The sequence below is a fragment of the Delphinapterus leucas genome, chromosome 6 (assembly GCF_059928025.1).
Source record: "Delphinapterus leucas isolate spDelLeu-1000000601 "Yukka" chromosome 6, BTC_Dleu_Yukka2, whole genome shotgun sequence".
Taxonomy (NCBI): Eukaryota; Metazoa; Chordata; class Mammalia; order Artiodactyla; family Monodontidae; genus Delphinapterus; species Delphinapterus leucas.
In genome coordinates, this window is record NC_143134.1 from 54,934,054 (window position 1) to 54,959,249 (window position 25,196).

General features: G+C 41.0%; 2 protein-coding genes across 2 annotated transcripts in view; one reads left to right on the forward strand and one right to left on the reverse strand.

Annotated features, from left to right (window-relative positions):
* Nucleotides 1-25,196, forward strand: part of LOC149748941 (uncharacterized) — a 151,364-nt gene that overhangs the window by 101,561 nt on the left and 24,607 nt on the right. The window contains exon 4 of the mRNA XM_089913142.1: nt 1-25,196. This exon is cut by the window's left edge and continues 13,415 nt beyond it; it is cut by the window's right edge and continues 24,607 nt beyond it. The gene's annotated coding sequence lies outside the window, so the exon portion shown is untranslated.
* LOC149748943 (interferon alpha-13-like) lies at nt 3,286-5,406 on the reverse strand. The gene has a single exon (XM_089913141.1). It carries the CDS (start codon nt 4,751-4,753, stop codon nt 4,241-4,243), a length of 513 nt encoding a protein of 170 aa, XP_089769267.1. The 5' UTR covers nt 4,754-5,406; the 3' UTR covers nt 3,286-4,240.

Here is a 25,196-nt window from a genome sequence, read left to right on the forward strand (position 1 = left end):
CAAAGTGATTTTAATGTAATATATTTACTTATATAAGTAGGAATGTTTCAAATTATATATTCAAATAAAATTTAGATACTTTATAATAATACCAGTGTACAGACATACTTAAAAATCATTCAAAGCTGCTCAAAATCATAGCAAAACTAAATTATTTCTTTAATATTTATTTTTAGGTACTTAACTTTTAATTTTGCTTCATATCAGAAAATAATTTTTAATTACACTGACTGCTAGATATTCATCTAGATATTGTCAACATTTTTTTCTGTTTATCACTTGCCATAATTATGGATGTGTTGAACAACTTTAGTAGAATTAAATAATAAAATATCATATTTTTTGTATTTTACTTACAAATACAATTTACGACTTGTATTTAATTTCCCAATCCCAAATCACGCTGACCCTCAAACATAAGCAACATCCACAAGACAGCCAATGGCTGCTCGTAAGTATGTAAAGGCCACCTCTCACAATATGACTTTGAGATCAAGAAAATGATGGCGAGAAAGTCCTCCAATGAACCATCAAGTCACCTTAGGTCGTAATACTGATTTGTATACAGTGTGTTTACCTTCCCTGAAGTCAATGTCAATACTTCTCTTATGTATGATACACACAAAAAAATCTCAAAGACAAAAATGAATACAAAGGAATAAGGTTTTGTAGTATCAGGTTGAGTTTTGGAGTGCCACAAACCATTGTAATAGCAAGATTTGTTCATACTCCTAAAAACTATGTTTGCACCCATGGAAGCAGTATCATCCCCAGTGAGAATGCATGATTTAGCAATCATCACCGATTTGAAGGTTACTCTGTATTTTTGCATTAAATTTCAAATTTCCCAAAGACTGTCAAAGGTTCCAATCCAAGTCTATTCAAACAAAAGGAAACCATCTTTGTAATTAATTGAGAACTGGATAAATATTGATTGGTATTATGGAAAGAATTAACTTTCAACTCTGATCATGAATTCTTTTATTTTGCAGTGGATGTTCTGTGGCCTCAGCCCTCTCCAATTCCGATCTTTCAATAAATAATAGGTATGTGACCATCTTTGGCAAATCAGCTCTGTAGCAATTGGACTCTGTCATATTCTCTGTGGTATCCTCGGCACCAGGCCCAGTGTAATCACGCAACAGGTACTTTTAACTAAAGCAGTTTCTCAGATGTTCTCCTCCCACTGGAAGGCAGTTACGAATGACCAAGCTATTTTCCTTTATCACGGTCGTATTTGCTGGGATTATAATAGACAGTGGCTAGTATTCCCACTTTACTCCTACTGGTATCAGTCATGCCTACTGAGTTTGTTGCTAAAACCACTAGGATTCTCTTTCCTTCACGGTGCATATGGCTCTGGGGATTCAAGTTGTAAGAGCAGCACAATTTTCAGCCTTTGCCCGGCACTCTATTAAACTCAGGAGGATGGCCTCGTCGCTAATTCGTCCTGTACTAGGTCATGACAGAAAATAACCAGCTTGGTGTCACATACAGAGCCACATATCTGAACTCAAACTTTCCCTGATTCACACAGGTCACAGCAGCCAGACAATTTGCCACATTACTCTTTGCTGGATCTTTACTGATGTGACAATTACTACCTATATCCTGAGATTCTTTGGAGACTCCTCACAAGGAATGATGAGTGATCATTTTTATCCTGTATCTTCATTCCCTTCCATGGGACGATAGGCTCCATTCCTGATTTATTTCCAAAATTTGACACATAATAATTAAAGCATTACTGCAGGTCGAAAATCAAGGGTTTGGATTCTGAGTCCTTGGCCTGCACTTTTGGCCAGATAAATTGCTCATTCTTCTTTATTTACTCAGCATGAATATATTCTCTCTTCTAGATGCCAAGCATGTAGGTTTAAATGACCTTTCTGGTTTGAATATTTCAGTCCCCCCAAAATTATTAGTTTGAAGTCCTAACCCCCAAAGTGATTGTATCAGGTGGCGGACCCTTTGGGACTTTATTAGGGTGTGGGGATGGAGGCCTCACAAATGGAATTAGTACCCTTATAGAAGAGGTCTGAGATAAATGCCTCCCTCTCCTGCCCTGTGATGAAACAATGAGAACTCTGCAGTGTGAGACCTGAAGCAGGCTCTCACCAGAACTGGACCACATGGACACCCAGATCTTGGATTTCCAAACTCTAGAACTGTGAGCAGTACATTTCTGCTCTTTACAAACTACCCAGTCTATGCTGTTTTGTTGAAGAAGCCCAAATAGTAAGACATGACCTGATCTATTGTACCCTCGGAATACCTCCCAGAAGTCTTTAAAATACCTAAAGGGAGAGATACCATCTTACCCAACCCCGTTTCCTAGACAGCTAGTCCAGTCCCTGTCATTTCAGGAGCTTGATCCATACTCATGATGATAATAATAATAGAAGAAATAATACCAACATAGATAGATATGATGTGAGAGGACAATAATCTACAGAGAATTTGTAAATTCTTCATGGTTCTACAAGGGAAGTGATAATGGAATATTGTGTGAGATATTTTTTGAAGATCGTCTGCAGGAATGTTTTCTTCAAGTTTGTATTTCCAATATTTAGAAGATCAGGATGAGAATCACAGGCTTGGACACAAACGGAAGGCTCGCTCTCCACTTTTTCTTCAGTTATCCTCAAGTACTTGCAAGGAGCTGCCTGATCATACTTTTCTCGTCTCCCTCAGGAAATAAGGAAACAACTTGTAATGTGTCTACACTTGTGGATATTTTCCTTGTAGGCTATGCCTTTGGGCATCAACTTGAATGCTTCTTTCAAATAGTCTATGTTGCTGTGAACTCTGAGTGACATCTGTGTCATCTTCTCCAAGCTGAACTTGTGGAATAAAAATTTGAGTCTGATTGCAGTTTTTTTTTTCCTTCTCTTTATTCCAGCCAATGAACAGTAAAAATACATGAAATCATAATATCACTAAGTCTGAGAATAAACATCAAAACTTGACTCTTTTCTTTCTTTTAAGGCAGAACTAGGGGATGAGATTTTTTATTTTTTTATTTATTTTAAAAAACTTTTTATTTTATATTGGAGTATATTTGATTAACAATGCTGTGCTAGCCTCAGGTGTACAGCAAAGTGATTCAGCCACACACATACATGAGTCCATTCTTTCTCAAACTCTCCTCCCATCTAGGTTGCCACATAATATTGAGCAGAGTTCCCTGTGCTACACAGTAAGTCCCTGTTGGCCATCCATCCCAAATATAGCAGTGTGTACATGTCAATCCCAGACTCCCCAACTATCCCTCCCCCACCCTTCCCCCCTGGTAACCATAAGTTTCTTCTGTTAGTCTGTGGGTCCGTTTCTGTATTGTAAATAAGTTCATTTGTATCATTTTTTTAAGATTCCACATATAAATGATATTTCTCTTTCTCTGTGGGTCAGATTGTTTTTTAATGAAGTGTGTGCAAGCAAGAACATTAGTTGTTCCCCTCCACCCCACCCAGAACTTCATTAGGACAAATAGTGTAAAGATGAAAAGTGGTCTTATGCACTGAACTTGTCTCCTCGTCTATTAATCATCCAATAATTTGCCAACTTCTTTGCAGTGAGATTTCCACGAGGATAAATCCAGGCCATGTAATGTGAGCAGAAGTGCTCTTGCCCTGTATAGTCCTGGCCCTTGAAAACGTCCCATGTGATGCACCAGACTTTTTCCCTTTACCACTGAGTGGAATAGACTCAAATACTGCAGAAAAATTTGCAGTCACCTGTTGATGATGGAAAAATCCACAAAACAGGGGGTACCCATGTCCCCGAATCACTCTTTGGAGAGCAACTTAGAACATCCATCTGATCAGGAATGCCTGCCTTGTGTTCTTATACCAGGGAAAGATAAGATTCTATTATGATCAAATTCCTGACAGCATTCTGTTTACCCGTTACAGCAGTCAGCATTAAGTTAACTGACAAATATCTTTAACACCACACTATCCAGAAAACCTTTCTATACTTCATGTGTTGAAAATAGCAAATACCTCTGCCAAAACTTAAAGTGATCTGTTAAATTACGTTATAAAATTATTTATACAAGAAAAGAGATTGTGTTCTGTCAAAACCTTCTTTAAAATCATGATTTTCATTTCAGACATTTTTCAGCCTGTGAGGAAACACAAGTCGAGATTGCTTTGGACTTGAACACTAATGTAATTGAATGAGAAGTGTCACGAGTATAAAAAATATTCTGTATTTGTTGACATTTCTTTGAGGATTCTTACATAAGGGAAAGGCACCTTTTAATTTCCACTCTGACAACCTCCCAGGCACAGGGGCTGTATTCCTTTGCCTTCAGATAGACATGGATTCCATGGAAATACTCCCGGGCAGCACGTCCCAAATCTCGACAATCCAGATGGTCTTTTTTCATCTGCTCCAGTCGGTGCAGCCTCAGATGAAGGCTAGAGAGAAGTTTATCGAGGAGGGTGTTGCTCCAGGCAGCACGGCTGTCCTCCGTGGTGAAGAGGTTGAAGATCTGCTGGAGCATCAGACGGTGGTGACAGGTGCCTTGAGTCACCTGGATTGGGGTGATATTCTCTCTTTTCCAAGGAAATTTGAAGTCGGTTCTGTCCTTTAGGCACCACTGAGAGGGGATCCTTTGCATCTGTTCCAAATGTTGGAAGACGTCCTTGTTTTCCTGGCTATGGCTTCTAGGCAAGTTCCAGCCAAGAGAGTAAGCAGGGATAGAGCAGAGCATCACTCCTGCCACTAGCAAATAGATCTGGGCCATTAAGAATGAGTGATTCACTAGACGGCCGCCAGGAGACGCGTGGGCACCGCCAAACAATTAGTGGGAAGCTTCCTTCCCTGGAACTGTGGACAGCGTCCTTCCCTAGGCGGCCGGTAGAGGGCGCAGGGCTTGTTTGGGAAACGCCGACTATTCAGTTTGCCTTCTGCAGCTCGAGAGACAGGGCGAAAAGTAGTCAGAGGCTGCTTTAATAATCAGCATAGGGCGCGAAACACCGTTTTCTCGGCGCTGAGTGTTGAAGAGGAAGCCTTGTCGCGGCCTCGCCACAGACATTTTTGTCTGGCTGGGAACAAGAACCTTGCATTTTCAGGCTTCCCCTGAGTTTTGCGCCTTATTTTCTCACAGAAAGTTGAGCGAGGCAATTTTTGGGAAAGAAGCCTTTTTCTGAGCGGTCTGAGGTGGGGAATCAGAGCGATTCCTAGCCTCAGAGAAAGGGGAGCCGATTTTTCAGATTCGGGCTCGTTTCTGGCGCGAGACAGCGAAGGCCCATTGAAAGGGGAACGCGGCGGCGGCGGCGATGGGACGACAGGACGGTGTTGGGGACGCCCTGAGGGGTGAGTCGGAGCGCGGCCACCACCGGGGCCGAGGACGCGGGAGCTGAGCGCCCGTGTAGATTCTCTGGGACTTCATGGTGTTTTTCAAGGGTACAGCGTTAAAGTGAGGGAGAAAGTATTGAATATGTGAAAAGTAGGAATATTAAAAAAACTCACAGCCTTTTATTTTTTACATTTTAAAATTAATTTTATATTTAACTTAATTCATATCATATTTAAATTAAATATTTTAAATGTTTCATATTTTTATAAATTTATGTTAAAATATTTTCAATATTAAGCATAGAATATTAAAATGTATTTTCATATTAAAATATAGCATTTTATTAAACTTTATTGAAACTATCTTGTCTTTATACTAAAGTAAGTATTTAATATAATTAATTATTTGTTTATTTATTTTAGGCTGGGTTTATTTATTTTAGGCTGGGTTCAGTCTTCATTGCGGTGGCTTCTCTTGTTGAGGAGCACAGGCTCAGTAGTAGCAGCACATGGACTTAGTTGCTCCACGGCATGTGGGATCTTCCTAGACCAGGGCTCGAACCCGTGTCCCCTGAGTTGGCAGGCGGATTCTTAACCACTGCGCCACCAGGGAAGCCGCAAGTATTGGGAAGCCCCAAGTTTTTAATATAGTTTTACTTTTCTATCTTTAATGGAAGGCAACTCATTAATATTTTCAAGATTACTTTTTCACTTGTTTTTAATTGAGGGAATTACCATGTTTGACAATTTCTAATGACCCCGTGATAGTCTTAACTGATTTTTAACTCATGTTCCTGAAATGTCTTTCCCAGGACCTCACCTTGACTATAAGGTTAGAAAGAAGAGTTGGTGTGTACAAGCAGATTTCATTTACATCATGAAGGCTTACTTTGTAAGACTGTCAGGGCCATGCAAATGGAGGTCAACTTCATTTCTTTACTTAAAATTTTTATATTTTGTTCCTCGTGCATGTTTTGGTATTAATTTTCATTTTAAAATATTGCATTAAAACATCCTTTATCTTGATGACTTAGATTTGGTGCCTTCTTACCATTCGTGCTTTAGAGAAGTACTAGCTTAACGTTGCCCTAATGCTAACCCAGGAAATAGCTTTTGAATTAGAGTATTGTGCTGTTCCATGGCTGAAAATCTAGGACTGTTTCATTTCTCATCACCCTCTCATCCATAAATATATTTCTTACCATTTTCCTGGTCTCTACAATATTTTAATGTCTTTTTTTTAAGGAAGAAAAAAACCCTTTTACTGCCTTCATCTGATTTCCTCTCCCCCCACCCCCTTGCCAATGCTAACCACAAATTTGATCTCTTTTTTTAATAGGGTTTTTTAAAAAAACATCTTTATTGGAGTATAATTGCTTTACAGTGGTGTGTTAGTTTCTGCTTTATAACAAAGTTTATCAGCTATGCATAGACATATATCCCCATATCTCCTCCCTCTTGCATCTCCCTCCCACCCTCCCTATCCCACCCCTTTAGGTGGTCACAAAGCACCGACCTAATCTCCCTGTGCTATGTGGCTGCTTCCCACTAGCTATCTATTTTACATTTGGTAGTTTATATATGTCCATGCCACTCTCTCACTTTGTCACAGCTTACCCTTCCCCTTCCCCATGTCCTCAAGTCCATTCTCTACGTCTGCGTCTTTATTCCTGTTCTGCCCCTAGGTTCTTCAGAAGCATTTTTTTTTTTTTTTTTAGATTCCATATATATGTGTTAACATACAGTATTTGTTTTTCTCTTTCTGACTTACTTCACTCTGTATGACAGACTCTAGGTCCATCCACCTCACTACAAATAACTCAATTTTGTTTCTTTTTATGGCTGAGTAATATTCCATTGTATATATGTGCCACATCTTCTTTATCCATTCATCTGTCGATGGACACTTAGGTTGCTTCCATGTCCTGGCTATTGTAAACAGTGCTGCAGTGAACATTGTGGTACATGACTCTTTTTGAATTATGGTTTTCTCAGGGTATATGCCAAGTAGTGGGATTGCTGGGTCAAATGGTAGTTCTATTTTTACTTTTTTAAGGAATCTCCATACTGTTCTCCATAGTGACTGTATTAATTTACATTCCCACCAACAGTGCAAGAGGGTTCCCTTTTCTCCACACCCTCTCCAGCATTTATTGTTTGTAGATTTTTTGATGTTGTCCATTCTGACCCATGTGAGGTGATACCTCATTGTAGTTTTGACTTGCATTTCTCTAATAATTAGTGATGTTGAGCATCCTTTCATGTATTTGTTGGCAATCTGTATATCTGCTTTGGAGAAATGTCTGTTTAGGTCTTCTGCCCATTTTTGGATTCGGTTGTTTGTTTTTTTGATACTGAGCCGCATGAGCTGATTGTATATTTTGTAGATTAATCCTTTGTCAGTTGCTTCATTTGCGAATATATTCTCCCATTCTGAGGGTTGTCCTTTTGTCTTGTTTATGATTTCCTTTGCTGTGCAAAAGCTTTTAAGTTTCATTAGGTCCCATTTGTTTATTTTTGGTTTTATTTCCCTTTCTCTGGGAGATGGGTCAAAAAGCATCTTGCTGTGATTTATGTCATAGAGTGTTCTGCCTATGTTTTCCTCTAAGAGTTTGATAGTGTCTGGCCTTACATTTAGGTCTTTAATCCATTTTGAGTTTATTTTTGTGTATGGTGTTACGGAGTGTTCTAATTTCATTCTTTTGCATGTTGCTGTCCAGTTTTCCCAGCACCAGTTATTAAAGTGCCTGTCTTTTCTCCATTGTATAGTCTTGCCTCCTTTATCAAAGATAAGGTGACCATATGTGTGTGGGTTTATTTCCGGGCTTTCTATCCTGTTCCATTGATCTATATTTCTGTTTTTGTGCCAGTACCAGACTGTCTTGATTACTGTAGCTTTGTAGTATAGTCTGAAGTCAGGGAGCCTGATTCCTCCAGCTCCATTTTTCTTTCTCAAGATTGCTTTGGCTCTTTGGGGTCTTTTGTGTTTCCATACAAATTGTGAAATTTTTTGTTCTAGTTCTGTGAAAAATGCCATTGGTAGTTTGATAGGGATTGCATTGAATCTGTACATTGCTTTGGGTAGTATAGTCATTTTCACAATGTTGATTCTTCCAATCCAAGAACATGGTATATCTTTCCATATGTTTGTATCATCTTTAATTTCTTTCATCAGTGTCTGATAGTTTTCTGCATACAGTCTTTTGTCTCCTTAGGTAGGTTTATTCCTAGGTATTTTATTCTTTTTGTTCCAGTGGAAAATGGGAGTGTTTCCTTAATTTCTCTTTCAGATTTTTCACCATTAGTGTATAGGAATGCAAGATATTTCTGTGCATTAATTTTGTATCCTGCAACTTTACCAAATTCATTGATTAGCTCTAGTAGTTTTCTGGTAGCATCTTAGGATTCTCTATATATAGTATCATGTCATCTGCAAACAGTGACAGTTTTACTTCTTTTTTTACGAATTGGATTCCTTTTCTTTGTTTGTCTTCTCTGATTTCTGTGGCTAAAACTTCCAAAGCTATGTTGAATAATAGTGGTGAGAGTGGGCAACCTTGTCTTGTTCCTGATATTAGAGGATATGGTTTCAGTTTTTCACCATTGAGTACAGTGTTGGCTGTGGGTTTGTCATCTATGGCCTTTATTATGTTGAGGTAAGTTCCCTCTATGTCTACTTTTTTGGTGTGTTTTCATCAAAATTGGGTGTTGAATTTTGTCGAAAGCTTTTTCTGCATCTATTGAGATGATCATATAGTTTTTATCCTTCAATTTGTTAATATGGTTTATCGCAATTGATTGATTTGCATATATTGAAGAATCCTTGCATTCCTGGGATAAACCCCACTTGATCATGGCTTATGATCCTTTTAATGTGCTGTTGGATTCTCTTTGCTAGTATTTTGTTGAGAATATTTGCGTCTATGTTCATCAGTGATTTTAGCCTGTAGTTTTCTTTTTTTGTGACATTTTTTGGTCTGGTTTTGGTATCAGGGAGATGGTGGCCTTGTAGAATGAATTTGGGAGTGTTCCTCCCTCTGCTATGCTTGTTTGAGAAGGATAGGTGTTAGCTCTTCTCTAAATGTTTGATAGAATTCGTGTGTGAAACTCTGGTACTGGGCTTTTGTTTGTTGGAAGATTTTAAATCACAGTTTCAGTTTCAGTGCTTGTGATTGGTCTGTTCATATTTTCTATTTTTTCCTGGTTCAGTCTCGGAAAGTTGTGCTTTTCTAAGAATTTGTCCATTTCTTCCAGGTTGTCCATTTTTTGGGCATATAGTTGCTTGTAGTAATCGATCATGATCTTTTGTATTTCTGCAGTGTCAGTTGTTACGTCTCCTTTTTCATTTCTAACTCTATTGATTTTAGTCTCTTCCCTTTTTTTTCTTGATGAGTCTGGCTAATGGTTTATCAATTTTGTTTATCTTCTCAAAGAACCAGCTTTTAGTTTTATTTACCTTTGCTATTATTTTCTTCATTTCTTTTTCATTTATTTCTGAACTGATCTTTGTGATTTCTTTCCTCCTGCTAACTTTGGGGTTTTTTTTTTGCTCTTCCTTCTCTGATTGCTTTAGGTGTAAGGTTAGGTTGTTTAACTGAGATTTTTCTTGTTCCTTGAGGTAGGATTGTATTGCTGTAATTTCCCTTTTTGAACTGCTTTTGCTGCATACCATTGGTTTTGGGTCATCATGTTTTCATTGTCATTTGTTTCTAGGTATTTTTTGATTTCCTCTTTGATTTCTTCAGTGATCTCTTGGTTATTTAGTAGTGTATTGTTTAGCCTCCTTGTGTTTGTATATTTTACAGTTTTTTTCCTGTAATTGATATCTAGTCTTATGCTGTTGTGGTCGGAAAAGATACTTGATGTGATTTCAATTTTTTAAAATTTACCAAGGCTTGATTTGTGACCTAAGATATGACCTATCCTGGGAATGTTCCATGAGCACTTGAGAAGAAAGTGTATTCTGTTGTTCTGGGTTGCAATGTCCTGTAAATATCAACTAAGTTCATCTTGTTTAATGTGTCATTTAAAGCTTCTGTTTCCTTATTTACTTTCATTTCGGATGATCTGTCCATTGGTGAAAGTGGGGTGTTAAAGTCCCCTACTATGATTGTGTTACTGTCGATTTCCCCTTTTATGGCTGTTAACATTTGCCTTATGTATTGAGGTGCTCCTATGTTGGGTGAATTAATATTTACAATTGTTATATCTTCTTCTTGAATCGATCCCTTGATCATTATGTAGTGTCCTTCTTTGTCTCTTGTAATAGTCTTTTTTTAAAGTAAAGTCTATTTTGTCTGATATGAGAATTGCTACTCCAGCTTTCTTTTGATTTCCATTTGCATGGAATATCTTTTTCCATCCCCTCACTTTCAGTCTGTATGTGTCCCTAGGTCTGAAGTGGGTCTCTTGTAGACAGCATATATATGGGCCTTGTTCTTATATCCATTCAGCCTGTCTATGTGTTTTGGTTGGAGCATTTAATCCATTTACATTTAAGGTAATTATCGATATGTATGTTCTTACTACCATTTTTTTAATTGTTTTTGGTTTGTTATTGTGGTCTTTTCCTTCTCTGTGTTTCCTGCCTAAAGAAGTTCCTTTAGCATTTGTTGTAAAGCTGGTTTGGTGGTGCTGAATTCTCTCAGCTTTTGCTTGTCTGTAAAGGTTTTAATTTCTCTGTCAAATCTGAATGAGATCCTTGCTGGGTAGAGTAATGTTTGTTGTAGGTTTTTCCTTTTCATCACTTTAAATATGTCCTGCCACACCCTTCTGGCTTGCAGAGTTTCTGCTGAAAGATCAGCTGTTAACCTTATGGGGATTCCCTTATATGTTATTTGTTGCTTTTCCCTTGGTGCTTTTAATATTTAATTTTTGATAGTTTGATTAATATGTGTCTTGGCATGTTTCTCCTTGGATTTATCCTGTATGGGACTCTCTGTGCCTCCTGGGCTTGATTGACTATTTTCTTTCTCCTATTAGGGAAGTTTTCAACTATAATCTCTTCAAATATTTTCTCAGTCCCTTTCTTTTACTCTTCTTCTTCTGGGACCCCTATAATTCTAATGTTGGTGCATTTAATGTTGTCCCAGCAGTCTCTGAGACTGTCCTCAATTCTTTTCATTCTTTTTTCTTTATTCTGCTCTGCGGTAGTTATTTCCATTATTTTGTCTTCCAGGTCACTTATCCGTTTTTCTGTCTCAGTTATTCTGCTATTGAGTCCTTGTAGAAAATTTTAAATTTCATTTATTGTGTTGTTCATCATTGTTTGCTCTTTAGTTCTTCTAGGTCTTATTAAATGTTTCTTGTGTTTTCTCCATTCTATTTCCAAGATTTTGGATCATCTTTACTATCATTATGTGAATTCTTTTTCAGGTAGACTGCCTATTTCCTCTTCATTTGTTTGATCTGGTGGATTTTTACCTTTCTCCTTCATCTGCTGTGTATTTCTCTGTATTCTCATTTTGCTTAACTTACTGTGTTTGGGGTCTCCTTTTCACAGGCTGCAGGTTTGTAGTTCCAGTTGTTTTGGGGGCCTGCCCCCAGTGGGTGAGGTTGGTTCAGTAGGTTGTGTAGGCTTCCTGGTGGAGGGGACTAGTGCCTGTGTTCTGGTGCATGAGGTTGGATCTCGTGTTTCTTGTGGGCAGGACTGCGTCCGGTGGTGTGTTTTGGGTATCTGTGAACTTATTATGATTTTAGGTAGCCTCTCTGCTAATGGGTGGGGTTGTGTTTCTGTCTTGCTAGTTGTTTAGCATGGGGTGTCCTTCACTGGAGCTTGCTGGTCATTGAGTGGAGCTGGGTCTTAGCGTTGAGACAGAGATCTGTTGGAGAGCTCTCGCTGACTGATACTACATGTGGCCAGGAGGTCTCTGGTGGTCCAATGTCCTGAATTCGGCTCTCCCACCTCATAGACTCCGGCCTGACACCCGGCCAGAGCGCCAAGACCCTGTCAGCCACTGCTCAGAAGAAAAGGGAGAAAAGAAGAAAGAAAGAAAGAAAGAAAAAATAATAAAATAAATAGTTATTAAAATAAAAAAAATTTTTAAAGTAATAAAATAAAAGAAGAGAGCAACTAAACCAATAAACAAATCCACCAATGACAATAAGCGCTAAAAACTATGCTAAAAAATAACTGACAGACAGAACCCTAGGACAAATGTTAAAAGCAAATGTATACAGACAAAATCACACAAAGAAGTATACACATTCACAAAAAGAGAAAAAGGAAAAAAATATATATATATATATTAAAAAAAGGAAGAGCACAACTAAATCAATAAGCAAATCTACCAATGATAATAAGCTATAAATACTAAACTAAGGTAAACATTAAAGTAGAAACAAATTAGACACAGAAAGGAAACCCCATTTCTACAGTTGCACCCAAAGTCTACCACCTCAGTTTTGGGGTGATTTGTTGTTTATTCAGGTATTCCACAGATGCAGGGTACATCAAGTTGATTGTGTAGATTTAATCCGCTGCTCCTGAGGCTGCTGGGAAAAAATTTCCCTTTCCCTTCTTTGTTCGCACAGCTCCTGGGGTTCAGCTTTGGATTTGGCCCCACCTCTGTGTGTAGGTTGCCCTCTGGCATCTGTTCTTTACCCGGACAGGAGGGGGTTAAAGGAACAGCTGATTTGGGGGCTCTGGCTTACTCAGGCCATAGGGAGGGAGAGGTATGGAATGTGGGGCAAGCCTGCTGCGGCAGAGGCTGGCATGATGTTGCAACAGCCTGAGGTGCACCATGTCTTCTCCTGGGGAAGTTGTCCCTGGATCACGGGACCCTGGCAGTGGCGGGCTACACAGGCTCCCGGGAGGGGAGGTGTTGATAGTGACCTGTGCTCGCACACAGGCTTCTTGGTGGCGGCAGCAGCAGCATTAGCATTTCATGCCCGTCTCTGTTGTCCACGCTGATAGCCGCAGCTCATGCCTATCTCTGGAGCTTCTTTAGGCAGTGCGCTGAATCCCCTGTCCTCACGCACCCTGAGTCAGTTGTCTCTTGACTCCTAGGCAGATCCAGACTTTTTCCCGGACTCCCTCCTGGCTAGCTGTGGCACACTAGCCCCCTTCAGTCTGTGCTCACACAGCCAACCCCAGTCCTCTCCCTGGGATCCCATCTCCGTACCCTGAGCCTCAGCTCCCAGCCCCCACCTGCCCCGGCGGTTGTGCAGACAAGCCTCTCAGGCTGGTGAGTGCTGGTCAGCACCAATCCTCTGTGCGGGAATCTCTCCACTTTGCCCTCTGCCCTGTTGCTGCGCTGTCCTCTGTGGCTCCAAAGCTTCCCCTCTGCCCACCCGTGCCCCCTGGCTCCGCCAGTGAAGTGACTTCCTAGTGTGTGGAAACTTTTCCTCCTCCACAGCTCCCTCCCAGAGGTGCAGGTGCTGTCCTTATTCTTTTTTCTCTGTTTTTACATTTTTCTTTTGCCCTACCCAGGTACGTGGGGAGTTTCTTGCCTTTTGGGAAGTCTGAGGTCTTCTGCCAGCGTTCAGTAGGTGTTCTGTAGGAGTTGTTCCATATGTAGATGTATTTTTTGATATATTCGTGGGGAGGAAGGTGATCTTACTCCTCTGCCATCTTGAAGGTCCTCTCTCTATTTGTTTGTTTTTAAAGTATAATTTAATCTGTTTCTTTTTTTTTTTTTTTTTTTTTTTTTTTTTTGCGGTACGCGGGCCTCTCACTGTTGTGGCCTCTCCTGTTGTAGAGCACAGGCTCCAGACGCGCAGGCTCAGCGGCCATGGCTCACGGGCCCAGTCACTCCGCGGCACGTGGGATCTTCCCGGACTGGGGCACGATCCCGTGTCCCCTGCATCGGCAGGTGGACTCTCAACCACTGCGCCACCAGGGAAGCCCTAATCTGTTTCTTAAACATTAACATCAAAGGTGGTCTGAAACAAAATCAAGATGAGGAAAAGGACTATTTATCTCATTTATACTATTCACAGAGCAGTGAATAGTATTTTTTGGTCAGAAAACTTTCTTAGATGATGGTTGTCTCCAAAGAGCTTCAGGTGCTTTAGGATTTCTCTCCTTAATGTACCAGGTACTGCCCTAAGGGTGGAAACGTGGGCTCTGCTCCTTTACAGTTCCACAGGCAATCCCTCAACTACAGTTTGCATTTAGGGGCCTCAAGATGCAGACCCCTGACAGTGTTAAGGGACCTGTAGTCAGAGCTTCTCTTGGCTGGGCCAAGGGTGGACTATACAGGTTACTATTTGTTATATTAATACAAAAGGCTGCTATCATTCAGTCTGTTCAAATTCTCAGCCTGTAATTTGCAGGTTATAGCAGCTGGAGCTTTTCTCTTTAACTTATGCTTTCTCAGAGAAAGCATGTCTAATGGTTTTTTTAATTCAACTTCAGCATTTGAGGCTCGAGAAACTAAAGTGAAATATATTATAGAATCATGGAATTTAAACTTCAACATATAAGTAGTGAATATGTCTTCCATTTGTTGGTACTGTGGTGGGTGCCAGGTACAATGAAAAGAGTAGATGCATTGCCCGCTGTCACAGAGCTTGCAGTCTGGTGGGGATATGGGTAACTAGGTGTTCAATGAAAGGAATGCTAATGCTGTGACAGGGAAAGTACAGGTTCTTGGGAGCATGTGAGCTTGCATGGATCAGGGAAAGCTTCTGCAAGAGCAGTTGGTAAGCTGGCATCCCAAGGGTCTGCAGGAGTTTGCCAGGTAATTGCATCATGGTCAATTTTGGACATGTTGTGGAGAGATAGTCTAGGGAAGCAGGTAGATATAAGGGTTTGGAGCTAATGACATTTGTTTGGAGATGTGACCCTGGGTAAAGACATGCATATGGAGGTCACAATCATAGAGAGGACATTTGGAACTATTTGGGAGGTTGAGAGTGTATGTGCAGAGAGGATGAAGTGTGGGACTAGCATGGAATTTTGAGGAACACCAGTTCCCTAAGATGAGAGGGAGCAGTCAACAAAGGAAGGAGAGGAGGAGGGGCAGAAAAGCAGAGGATGGTGGTGACACGGAGACCAGATGAGCGTCAGACCTTAAGATGGAGGGCGTGGTAACAAGTGTCCGATGCTTCTGAGATGTCAGCTGAGGCTGCCTGACAGTGATCTCTGATCTCAGTAACATGTATTGATAGTTTATTATAAACTTTGGCTGAGCAGTTTTAAGAGAACAGGGAGGTTGAAGCCAAATTATGGCAGTTGGAGGAAGGAGGTGCATATGAAGAAGTAGAGGCAAATATTGCAGAGAACTTTTGTGTATGAACAGAATGACAGAAGCAAGATAATACTTACAGATGGTTGTAAGGCTAAGGAATGGTCATGTTTAGGATGAATAAGATGAAAATTAAGCACATTTAATGTTGATCAAAACTAGCCTTTGGGCTTCCCTGGTGGCGCAGTGGTTGAGAGTCCGCCTGCCGATGCAGGGGACATGGGTTCGTGCCCCGGTCCAGGAAGATCCGACATGCCGTGGAGCGGCTGGGCCTGTGAGCCATGGCCACTGAGCCTGCGCGTCCGGAGCCTGTGCTCTGCAACGGGAGAGGCCACAACAGTGAGAGGTCTGCGAACCGCAAAAAAAAAAAAAAAACTAGCCTTTGAAAAAGAAGATGTTGATACAGCAGAGAGAGGAAGTAACTGATAAAGCATAAGCATCTTATTGTACTAAGGCCTTCTCTACTTTGCATCAAGGGAATCTCTCCCAAAAGCTAAACCTCCTGAAATTATCCCTCTGTGTGGTGTCACAGAGGTTTTTCACCCCGGGGCAGTGAACGATGGGGAGGCTTGGGATGAGTAAGAGATACTTTCTTTTATTAAGTGATATAAGTTCCAAATGTGAGAATGGAAGTGGAAATGGAGATGCACCAGACGTACATCTCTCTTCTCAGGCAGATATATTTTGTGCAGCATGGTTGTCAGTGTTGACAGTGTTAAAAATCTGCTTAATGAAAAATGTAAATAGACTTTGATAACTTTTTAAATGAATTAACTTCCAAATAATTAAAAAATACAACTATTTGGCTTAGGAGAAATGGAATTTACCTAATCTTATCTGTAAGAACTTATGCATAATTGGGGGACAGGATTTAATATTAGCGTCATGTAATAGTAAACTCAGACAACAAATTAAGAGAGATTTTTTCTTTGATACCTGTGACAGTTACATATAGATTAAATCTTTATGTGGTTGAACATTTATATTAATTTTAATCATGTTAGAAATATATTGTACTAAGAAACAGATCTTCAGTTCAATATATTACAAAGTATAAACTTTTTTTAACATTTAAATGTTAATGAGTCTGCATTCATCGGGATATCCTTTCTTTATTAATATGCATAGTACATATTACACATCCACTTTTGTTTTTTGGGTTTTTATAAATGTATTTATTTACTTTTGGCTGTGTTGCGTCTTTGTTGCTGCGTGCGGGCTTTCTCTAGTTGCGGCGAGCGGAGGCTACTCTTAGTTGTGGTGTGTGGGCTTCTCATTGTGTTGGCTTCTCTTGTTGCAGAGCATGGGCTCTAGGTGTGCAGGCTTCAGTAGTTGTGGCACGCGGGCTCAGTAGTTGTGGCTCACAGGCTCTACAGCACAGGCTTAGTAGTTGTGGCTCATGGGCTTGGTTGCTCCATGGCATCTGGGATCTTTCCGGACCAGGGATTGAACATTTGTCCCCTGCATTGTCAGATGGACTCTTAACCACTGTGCCACCAGGGAAGTCCCTACACACCCACTTTTGGATTAAAGTATATGTGGGTTTACTAGTAAAAGAGGTAAATTGCCAACTGCCTTAAGAATATTTTTCCCTGAGTGTATTAAATGTAAATGTGATAATGTCTTCTTACTGGCCTATTAAATAATAACAGGAAAATAGATGAAGGTAAGTTAGGTCCTAGAATCAAGTAGGTTAATTTTCTTTATAACAAGTTGAGAGGGGGATCAAGATTGTGGAGGAGTAGGAAGCAGAGTTCAACGTCCTCCACAGGAACATTAAAAATACATCTACAAATGGAACAATTCACACAGAACAGCTACTGAGTGCTGACAGAAGACCTCAGATGTCTGAAAAGACCGGGTAGGACAAGAGGAAAAAGAAAAAGAAAGAATCAGGATGGGGCCTGCGCCTCGGGGAGGGAGCTGTGAAGGAGGAAAGATTCCTGAACCTTGGGAAGGCTCCTCATCAGCGGAGAAATTAGACTGGATGGAGGGGGGAGTTATGGAGCCTAAAAAGGGTAGAGCAGCAACCGGTTTGTGGAAAGCAAAACAGAGAGTAACCTGCACAGAGAGTCGGCACTGCCACCCTGTGCTCCCCAACCTGAGATACTCCTCTGTTGGTGAGGGTGGGGGTCGGGTGCTGAAGCTCACACTACAAAGCTCAGTCCCAGGGAGAGGACCAGGATTAGGTGTGGAAACAGCCTGAACAGTTCAGGCTGTGGCAACTGAGGGTGTATTAGGCAGAAGCCTGGGCCCTCCAGAGAGGCAAGCCACCGTTATTGGGAGAGGCATGAGGAGAGGGGCAGGACCACCATAAAAGCTCCTTTCCCTGTGAGCACTCCCAGGCAACAGGACTCCGCCTACAGGAGCTCTGGGAATGGGAGCGAATTTCTGCCACCATCTTGGGCTGCAGAGGCTGGCACTGGCTGCCTCTTCCAGGCCCTGCCCCTGCTGACCTGGAAGGGCGCAGACAGTTCCCCAAACTAGAAATTCTGCCAGTGGGTCGCAGGACCCGCTCCACTGACCAAGAATGGTGCAGATAGATTCCCCCACTGGGAATTTTGCCAGCGGGCCACAGAACCTGTCCCCACTGACAGATCCAGCCACTGGGAATTCTGCCAGTAGGCCCAGGACCTTCCCGCTGTCCTGGAAGGGCACAGATAGTTTTCGTGACTGGGAAATCTATCAGTGGGTGCCAGAACCCACCTGACTCTCCTGGGAGGGGACGGATAGCTGTCCCTGCTAGGAGAGCTGTCGGTGGGCGCCCGGACCTGCCCCACTGTTCCGGCAAGGTGTAGAAAGCTTCCACAACTGGGAAATCCATCAGTGGGTGCTGGAACCCACCCTGCTGTCCCAGGAGGGCATGGATAGCTCTCCCTACTAGGAAATCTGTCAGTGGGTGCTGGGACCTGCCCCACTGCCCTGGGAGGGTGCAGATAACTCCCCCCACTAGGAAAATCATCAGCAGGTGCCAGGATCTGCCCCGCCATCCCGGGAGCACACAGAAACCTCTCACTACTAGGAAATCTGCCAGTGGGTGCCGGGACCCACCCTGCTGTCCCAGGAAGGCATAGATAGCCCCTCTCACTAGGAAATTAGCCCAGGGGAGGGACTGAAATCACAGCTGAGCCCCAGGGCTATATGACTAATGAAGAAGAGCTGAAATCTCTCCTCGTGGCTGTGTGAACTGCAGAGTTACACTTCCACTACCAGCTTCCTAAATTCAGCACCTGCAAAACAGCTGAAAGGACAAGTGCTCCTGCAGCTGGGATGGGTCTGGAGTTAGCAGCTCTGGGCTCTGTGGGCATGTACACGTTGGGGGTAGGGGCAGACCAGAGTTTGAGCTGCCTCCTTAGCTCCCACAGCGGGTCCAGGTGCATGACCACTATAGTACTGGGACCTAACCTCAGTGGACCTGTTCCAGTGGACAGGTGAAACCAATGCCTAAGAGTCACCAGGGCCAATTTCTGGCATACTCACAGTTAAGGTGGGACCGAGAGTGGTGCCAACAACAATATACTTTGTGAGCCCGCACAACAGGCAAAAGGGGACACAACAGAGCACATTCACAGGTGAACAGCTCCAAAGGAGGAAAACTCAGTGGCTTCCCTCCAAGTGGGAGTACTCCAATCCCACCTACCTCATACCACAGATCAGAATCACAGCTAAGAAACAGATCTGGGACCTCTACTACAACAACTAGGGAGCAGGCCTCACCCCTGACAAGGCAGTGACAACCACAAAGCAAAGAGGAGGCCCTGCTCCATATCTAGGGCAGGATCTGATCACCACAACACCAATCAAACCCCCATCAAGGGGATAACAGCACAAGCCTCTGGACCAAACTCACCCACCAGGGGGCAGACTCCAGAAGCAAGAGGAACTGCAGTCCTGCAACCTGTGGAAATGGGACCACAACACAGTAAGTTTGACAGAATGAGGCGACAAAGAAATATGTTGCAGATGAAGGAGCAAGATAAAAACAAGAACAACTAAATGAAGAAGAGAAAAGCAATCTATCTGAAAAAGAATTCAGAGTCATGATAGTAAAGATCATCCAAAATCTCTGAAACAGAATGGAGGCACGGAGCAAGAACATAAAAGAAAAGTTGAACAAAGACGTAGAAGAACTAAATAACATACAAACAGAGATGAACAAGACAATTACCAAAATGAAAAATACACTAGAAGGAATCAATAGCAGAATAATTGAGGCAGAAGAACAGATAAGTGACCTGGAAGACAGAATGGTGGTAATCTCTGCCACAGAGCAGAAGATAGTCCATGCTAATGGAAATCAAAAGAAAGCTGGAGTAGCAATACTCATGTCAGACAAAATAGACTTTAAAATAAAGACTCTTACAAGAGACAAGGAAGGACACTACGTAATGATCAATGGATCAATCCAAGAAGAAGATATAACAATTATAAGTATTTATGCACCCAACATAGGAGCACCTCAATACATAAGGCAAATGCTAACAGCCAAAAAAGGGGAAGTTGACAGTAACACAATAATGGTGGGGGACTTTAACACCCCACTTCACCAATGGAAAGATCATCCAGACAGAAAATTAGTAAGGAAACACAAGCCTTAAGTAACACATTAGACCAGATAGAATTAATTTTTATCGGACATTCCATCTGAAAGCAGCAGAATACACTTTCTTCTCAAGTGCTCATGGATCATTCTCCAGGATAGACCACATCTTGGGTCATAAATCAAGCCTTGGTAAATTTAAGAAAATTGAAATCATATCAAGCATCTTTTCTGACCACAATGCTATGAGATTAGAAATAAATTACAGGGAGAACCCTCCTACACTGCTGGTGGGAATGTAAATTGATACAATCACTATGGAAAACAGTATGTAGGTTCCTAAAAATACTAAAAATAGAACTACCATATGACCCAGCAATCCCACTACTGGGCATATACCCTGAGAAAACCATAATTCAAAAAGAGACATGCACCACAATGTTCATTGCAGCACTATTTACACTAGCCAGGACATGGAACTAACCTAAATGTCCATCGACAGATGAATGGATAAAGAAGATGTGGCACATATATACAATGGAATATTACTCAGCCATAAAAAGAAATGAAATTGAGTTATTTGTAGTGAGCTGGACGGACCTAGAGTCTGTCATACAGAGTGAAGTAAGTCAGAAAGAGAAAAACAAATACTGTATGCTAACGCATATATATGGAATCTAAAAAAAAAAAAATTGGTACTGATGAACCAGGGCAGGAATAAAGAGGTAGACATAGAGAATGGACTTGATGACACAGGGTGGGAGGGTGAAGCTGGGGCGAAGTGAGAGTAGCATCAACGTATATACACTACTGAATATAAAATAGTTGGCTGGTGGGAAACAGCAGCATAGCACAGGGAGATTGGCTTGGTGCTTTGCTATGACCTAGAGAGGTGGGATAGGGAGGATGGGAGGGAGGCTCAAGAGGGAGGGAATATGGGGACATGTGTATGCATATGGCTGAATCGCTTTGTTGTGCAACAGAAACTAACATGGTATTGTGAAGCAATTATACTCCAATAAAGATGTATTTAAAAAAAGAAAGAAAAATCAATTACAGGAAAAAAGCAGTAAAAAACTCGAACACATGGAAGCTAAACAATACACTACTAAATAACCAATGGATCACTGAAGAAATCAAAGAGGAAATCAAAAAATACCTAGAAACAAATGATAATGAAAACATGATGACCCAAAACCAATGGGATGAAGCAAAAGCAGTTCTAAGAGGGAAGTTTATAGCAATACAGTCCCACATCAAGAAATAAGAAATATCTCACATAAACAACCTAACCTTATACCTAAAGCAACTAGAGAAAGAAGAACAAACAAAACCCAAAGCTAGTAGAAGGAAAGATCAGAACAGAAATAAATGAAATAGAAGTGAAGAAAACAGTAGCAAAGATCAATGAAACTAAAAGGTGGTTCTTAGAGAAGATAAACAAAATCGATAAACCTTTAGCCAGACTCATCAAGAAAAAAAGGGAGAGGACTCAAATCAGTAAAATTAGAAATGAAAAAGAAGTTGCAACTGACACTGCAGGAAGACAGAGTATCATAAGAGAATACTACAAACAGCTATATGCCAATAATATGGACAACCTGGAAGAAATGGATAAATTCTTAGAAAGGTACAACCTTCTAAGACTGAACCAGGAAGAAATAGAAAATGTGAACAGACCAATCACAAGTAATGAAATTGAAACTGTGATTAAAAATCTTTCAACAGGGACTTCCCTGGTGGCACAGTGGTTAAGAATCAGCCTGCCGATGCAGAGGACATGAGTTTGATCCCTGGTCCTGGCAGATTCCACATGCTGTGGAGCAACTAAGCTGGTGCGCCACAACTACTGAGCCTGTGCACTAGATCCCACAAGCCACAACCACTGAGCCCATGCGCCATGACTGCTGAAGACCGCACACCCTAGAGCTCGTGTGCTGCAACTACTGAAACCTGTGTGCCTAGAGCCCATGCTCTGTAACAGGAGAAACCACTGCAATGAGAAGCCTGCGCACCTCAAGGCAGAGGAGCCCCCACTTGCCGCAACTAGAGAAAGCCTGCGCACAGCAACGAAGACCCAATGTAGCCAAAAAAACCAAACAAACAAACAAAAATCTTCCAACAAACAAAAGTCTAAGACCAGATGGCTTCACAGGTGAATTCTATCAAACATTTAGAGAAGAGCTAACACCTATCCTTCTCAAACTCTCCCAAAAAATTGCAGAGGAAGGAACACTCCCAAGCTCATTCTATGAGGCCACTATCACCTTGATACCAAAACCAGACAAAGATATCACAAAAAAAGAAAATTACAGGCCAATATCACTGATGAACATAGACACAAAAATCCTCAACAAAATACTAGCAAACAGAATCCAACAACAAATTTAAAGGTTCATACACCATGATCAAGTGGGATTTATCCCAGGGATGCAAAAAGATTCTTCAATATACGCAAATCAATCAATGTGATATACCATATTGACAAATTAAAGAATAAAAACCATATGATCATCTAAAGAGATGAAGAAAAAGCTTTTGGCAAAATTCAACACCAATTTATGATAAAAACTCTCCAGAAAGTGGGCATAGAGGGAACCTACCTCAACATAATAAAGGCCATATATGACAAACCCACAGCAAACATCATTCTCAATGGTGAAAAACTGGAAGCATTTCCTCTCAGATCAGGAACAAGGCAAGGATATCCACTCTTGCCACTGTTATTCCACATAGTTTTAGAAGTCCTAGCCACAGCAATCAGAGAAGAAAAAGAAATAAAAGGAATACAAATTGGAAAAGAAGAACCATATTCCCCAACACCATACACAAAAGTAAACTCAAAATTGATCAAAGACCTAAATGTAAGGCCGGACACTGTAGAACTCTGAGGAAAACGTAGGCAAAATACTCTTCAACATAAATCACAGCAAGATCTTTTTTGATCCACCTCCTAGAGTAATGAAAATTAAAACAAAAATAAATGGGATCTAAGTAAACTTAAAAGCTTTTGCATAGCAAAGGAAAACATAAACAAAACAAAAACCCCTCAGAATGGGAGAAAATATTTGCAAACGAAGCAACCAACAAGGGATTAATCTCCAAAATATACAAACAGCTCATGCAGCTCAGTGTATCAAAAACAAAAAACAAAACAACCCAATCAAAAAGTGGGAGAAAGATCTAAATAGACATTTCTCCAAAAAAGATATACAGATGCCCAACAAACACATGAAATGATGCTCAACATCATTAATTATTGGAGGAATGCAAATCAAAACTACAATGAGGTATCACATCACACCGGTCACAATGGCCATCATCAAAATATCTACAAACAATAAATGCTGGAGAGGATATGGAGAAAAGGGAACCCTCCTACACTGTTGGTAGGAATGTAAATTGGTACAGCCACTATGGAGAACAGTATGGAGGTTCCATAAAAAACTAAAAATATAACTACCATACATATGACCCAGCAATCCCACTCCTAGACATATACCCATAGAAAACCATAATTCCAAAAGATACATGCACCCCAATGTTCATTGCATCACTATTTACAATAGCCAGGACATGGAAGCAACCTAAATGTCCATCAACAGAGGAATGGGTAAAGAAGATGTGGTACACATATACAATGGAATATTTACTCAGCCATAAAAAGGAACAAAATAGTGCCATTTGCAGAGGCGTGGATAGACCTAGAGACTGTCATACAGAGTGAAGTAAGTCAGGAGAAAAATATCATATAATATTGCTTATATGTGGAATCTAGAAAAATGGTACAGATGAACTTATTTGCAAAGCCGAAATAGAGACACAAACTTATGGATACCCAGGGGGGAAGGGGGAGGGGTAAATTGGGAGATTGGGATTGACATATACACATTACTATGTGTAAAATAGATAACTAATGAGAACCTACTGTATAGCACAGGAAACTCTACTCAATGCTCTGTGGTGACCTTAATGGGAAGGAAATCTAAAAAAGAGGGGATGTAATGTATACATATAAATGATTCCCTTTGCTGTACAGCAGAAACTAACAAAACATTGTAAAGCAACTATACTCCAATAAAAATTAATTTAAAAAAACAAGTTGAGAACTTCCCTGGTGGTGCTGTGGTTAAGAATCTGCCTGCCAATGCAGGGGACACGGGTTCAAGCCCTGGTCCGGGAAGATCCCACATGCCATGGAGTAACTAAGTCCATGCGCCACAACTACTGAGCCTGTGCTCTAGAGCCTGCAAGCCACAACTACTGAGCCCACATGCCACAACTACTGAAGCCTGCGCTCCTAGAGCCCGTGCTCCACAACAAGAGAAGCCACCAAAGACCCAACGCAGCCAAAAATAAATAATAAATAAATAAATAAATTTATTTCCAAAAAGTTGAAAGGAAAACTGAGATTATGAAAAATATTTTGACTCTCAAGTTATTGAGCATCACTGACTTTCACTGGTAAATGAAGTTCAGCAAATTGGCAAATTTCATTGCCCCTTTTTCTGACTGTTTACTGATTAAAGGAATGGTTGCTGCAAATATTTACACCAAGACATAGTTAGGGAACAGTTGGTTAAGTGGCCTCCAAAACATTTTCAAAAACTAGAATAACAATAATTTTACAAATTTATTTGGGATTATGCCTTGGAAGGAACCAAACACCAGTGTATTCTTTCTTGTAGCCTCAGTCTACTTCTTGCCATTTCCTTTCTCTCATTAATACTCATATCTTTTAGATGGGCCATGGTTCCTCTCTCTCTTTGATTAAGCTTCTATGATTTTTAACCTGTGAGCACAGATATCAGTTCTTCTTTTCAAGAAAGGGATTGAGAATAACTGTACGTGACAATTTCATCTCGGTCATGTATGATTTGAACTTGAACTATTTAGGCACAACCTCAACTAGTGTATTCTAGGAGCTAACTAAATGATGCCGTGTGTCTTAGTTCAGGCTGTTCTAACAGGGTACCAGAGACTGGGTGGCTTATAAAGGGCAGAAATTTATTTGTCACAGTTCCAGAGCCTGGAAGTCTGAGATCAGCATGCCAGCAAGGTTGAGTTCTGGTGAGAGCCCTCTTCTGGGTTGCACACTGACAGCTTCTCTTTGTATCCTCACGTGGTGGAGAGCAGAGAGAGGAAGCAAGCTGTCTTAT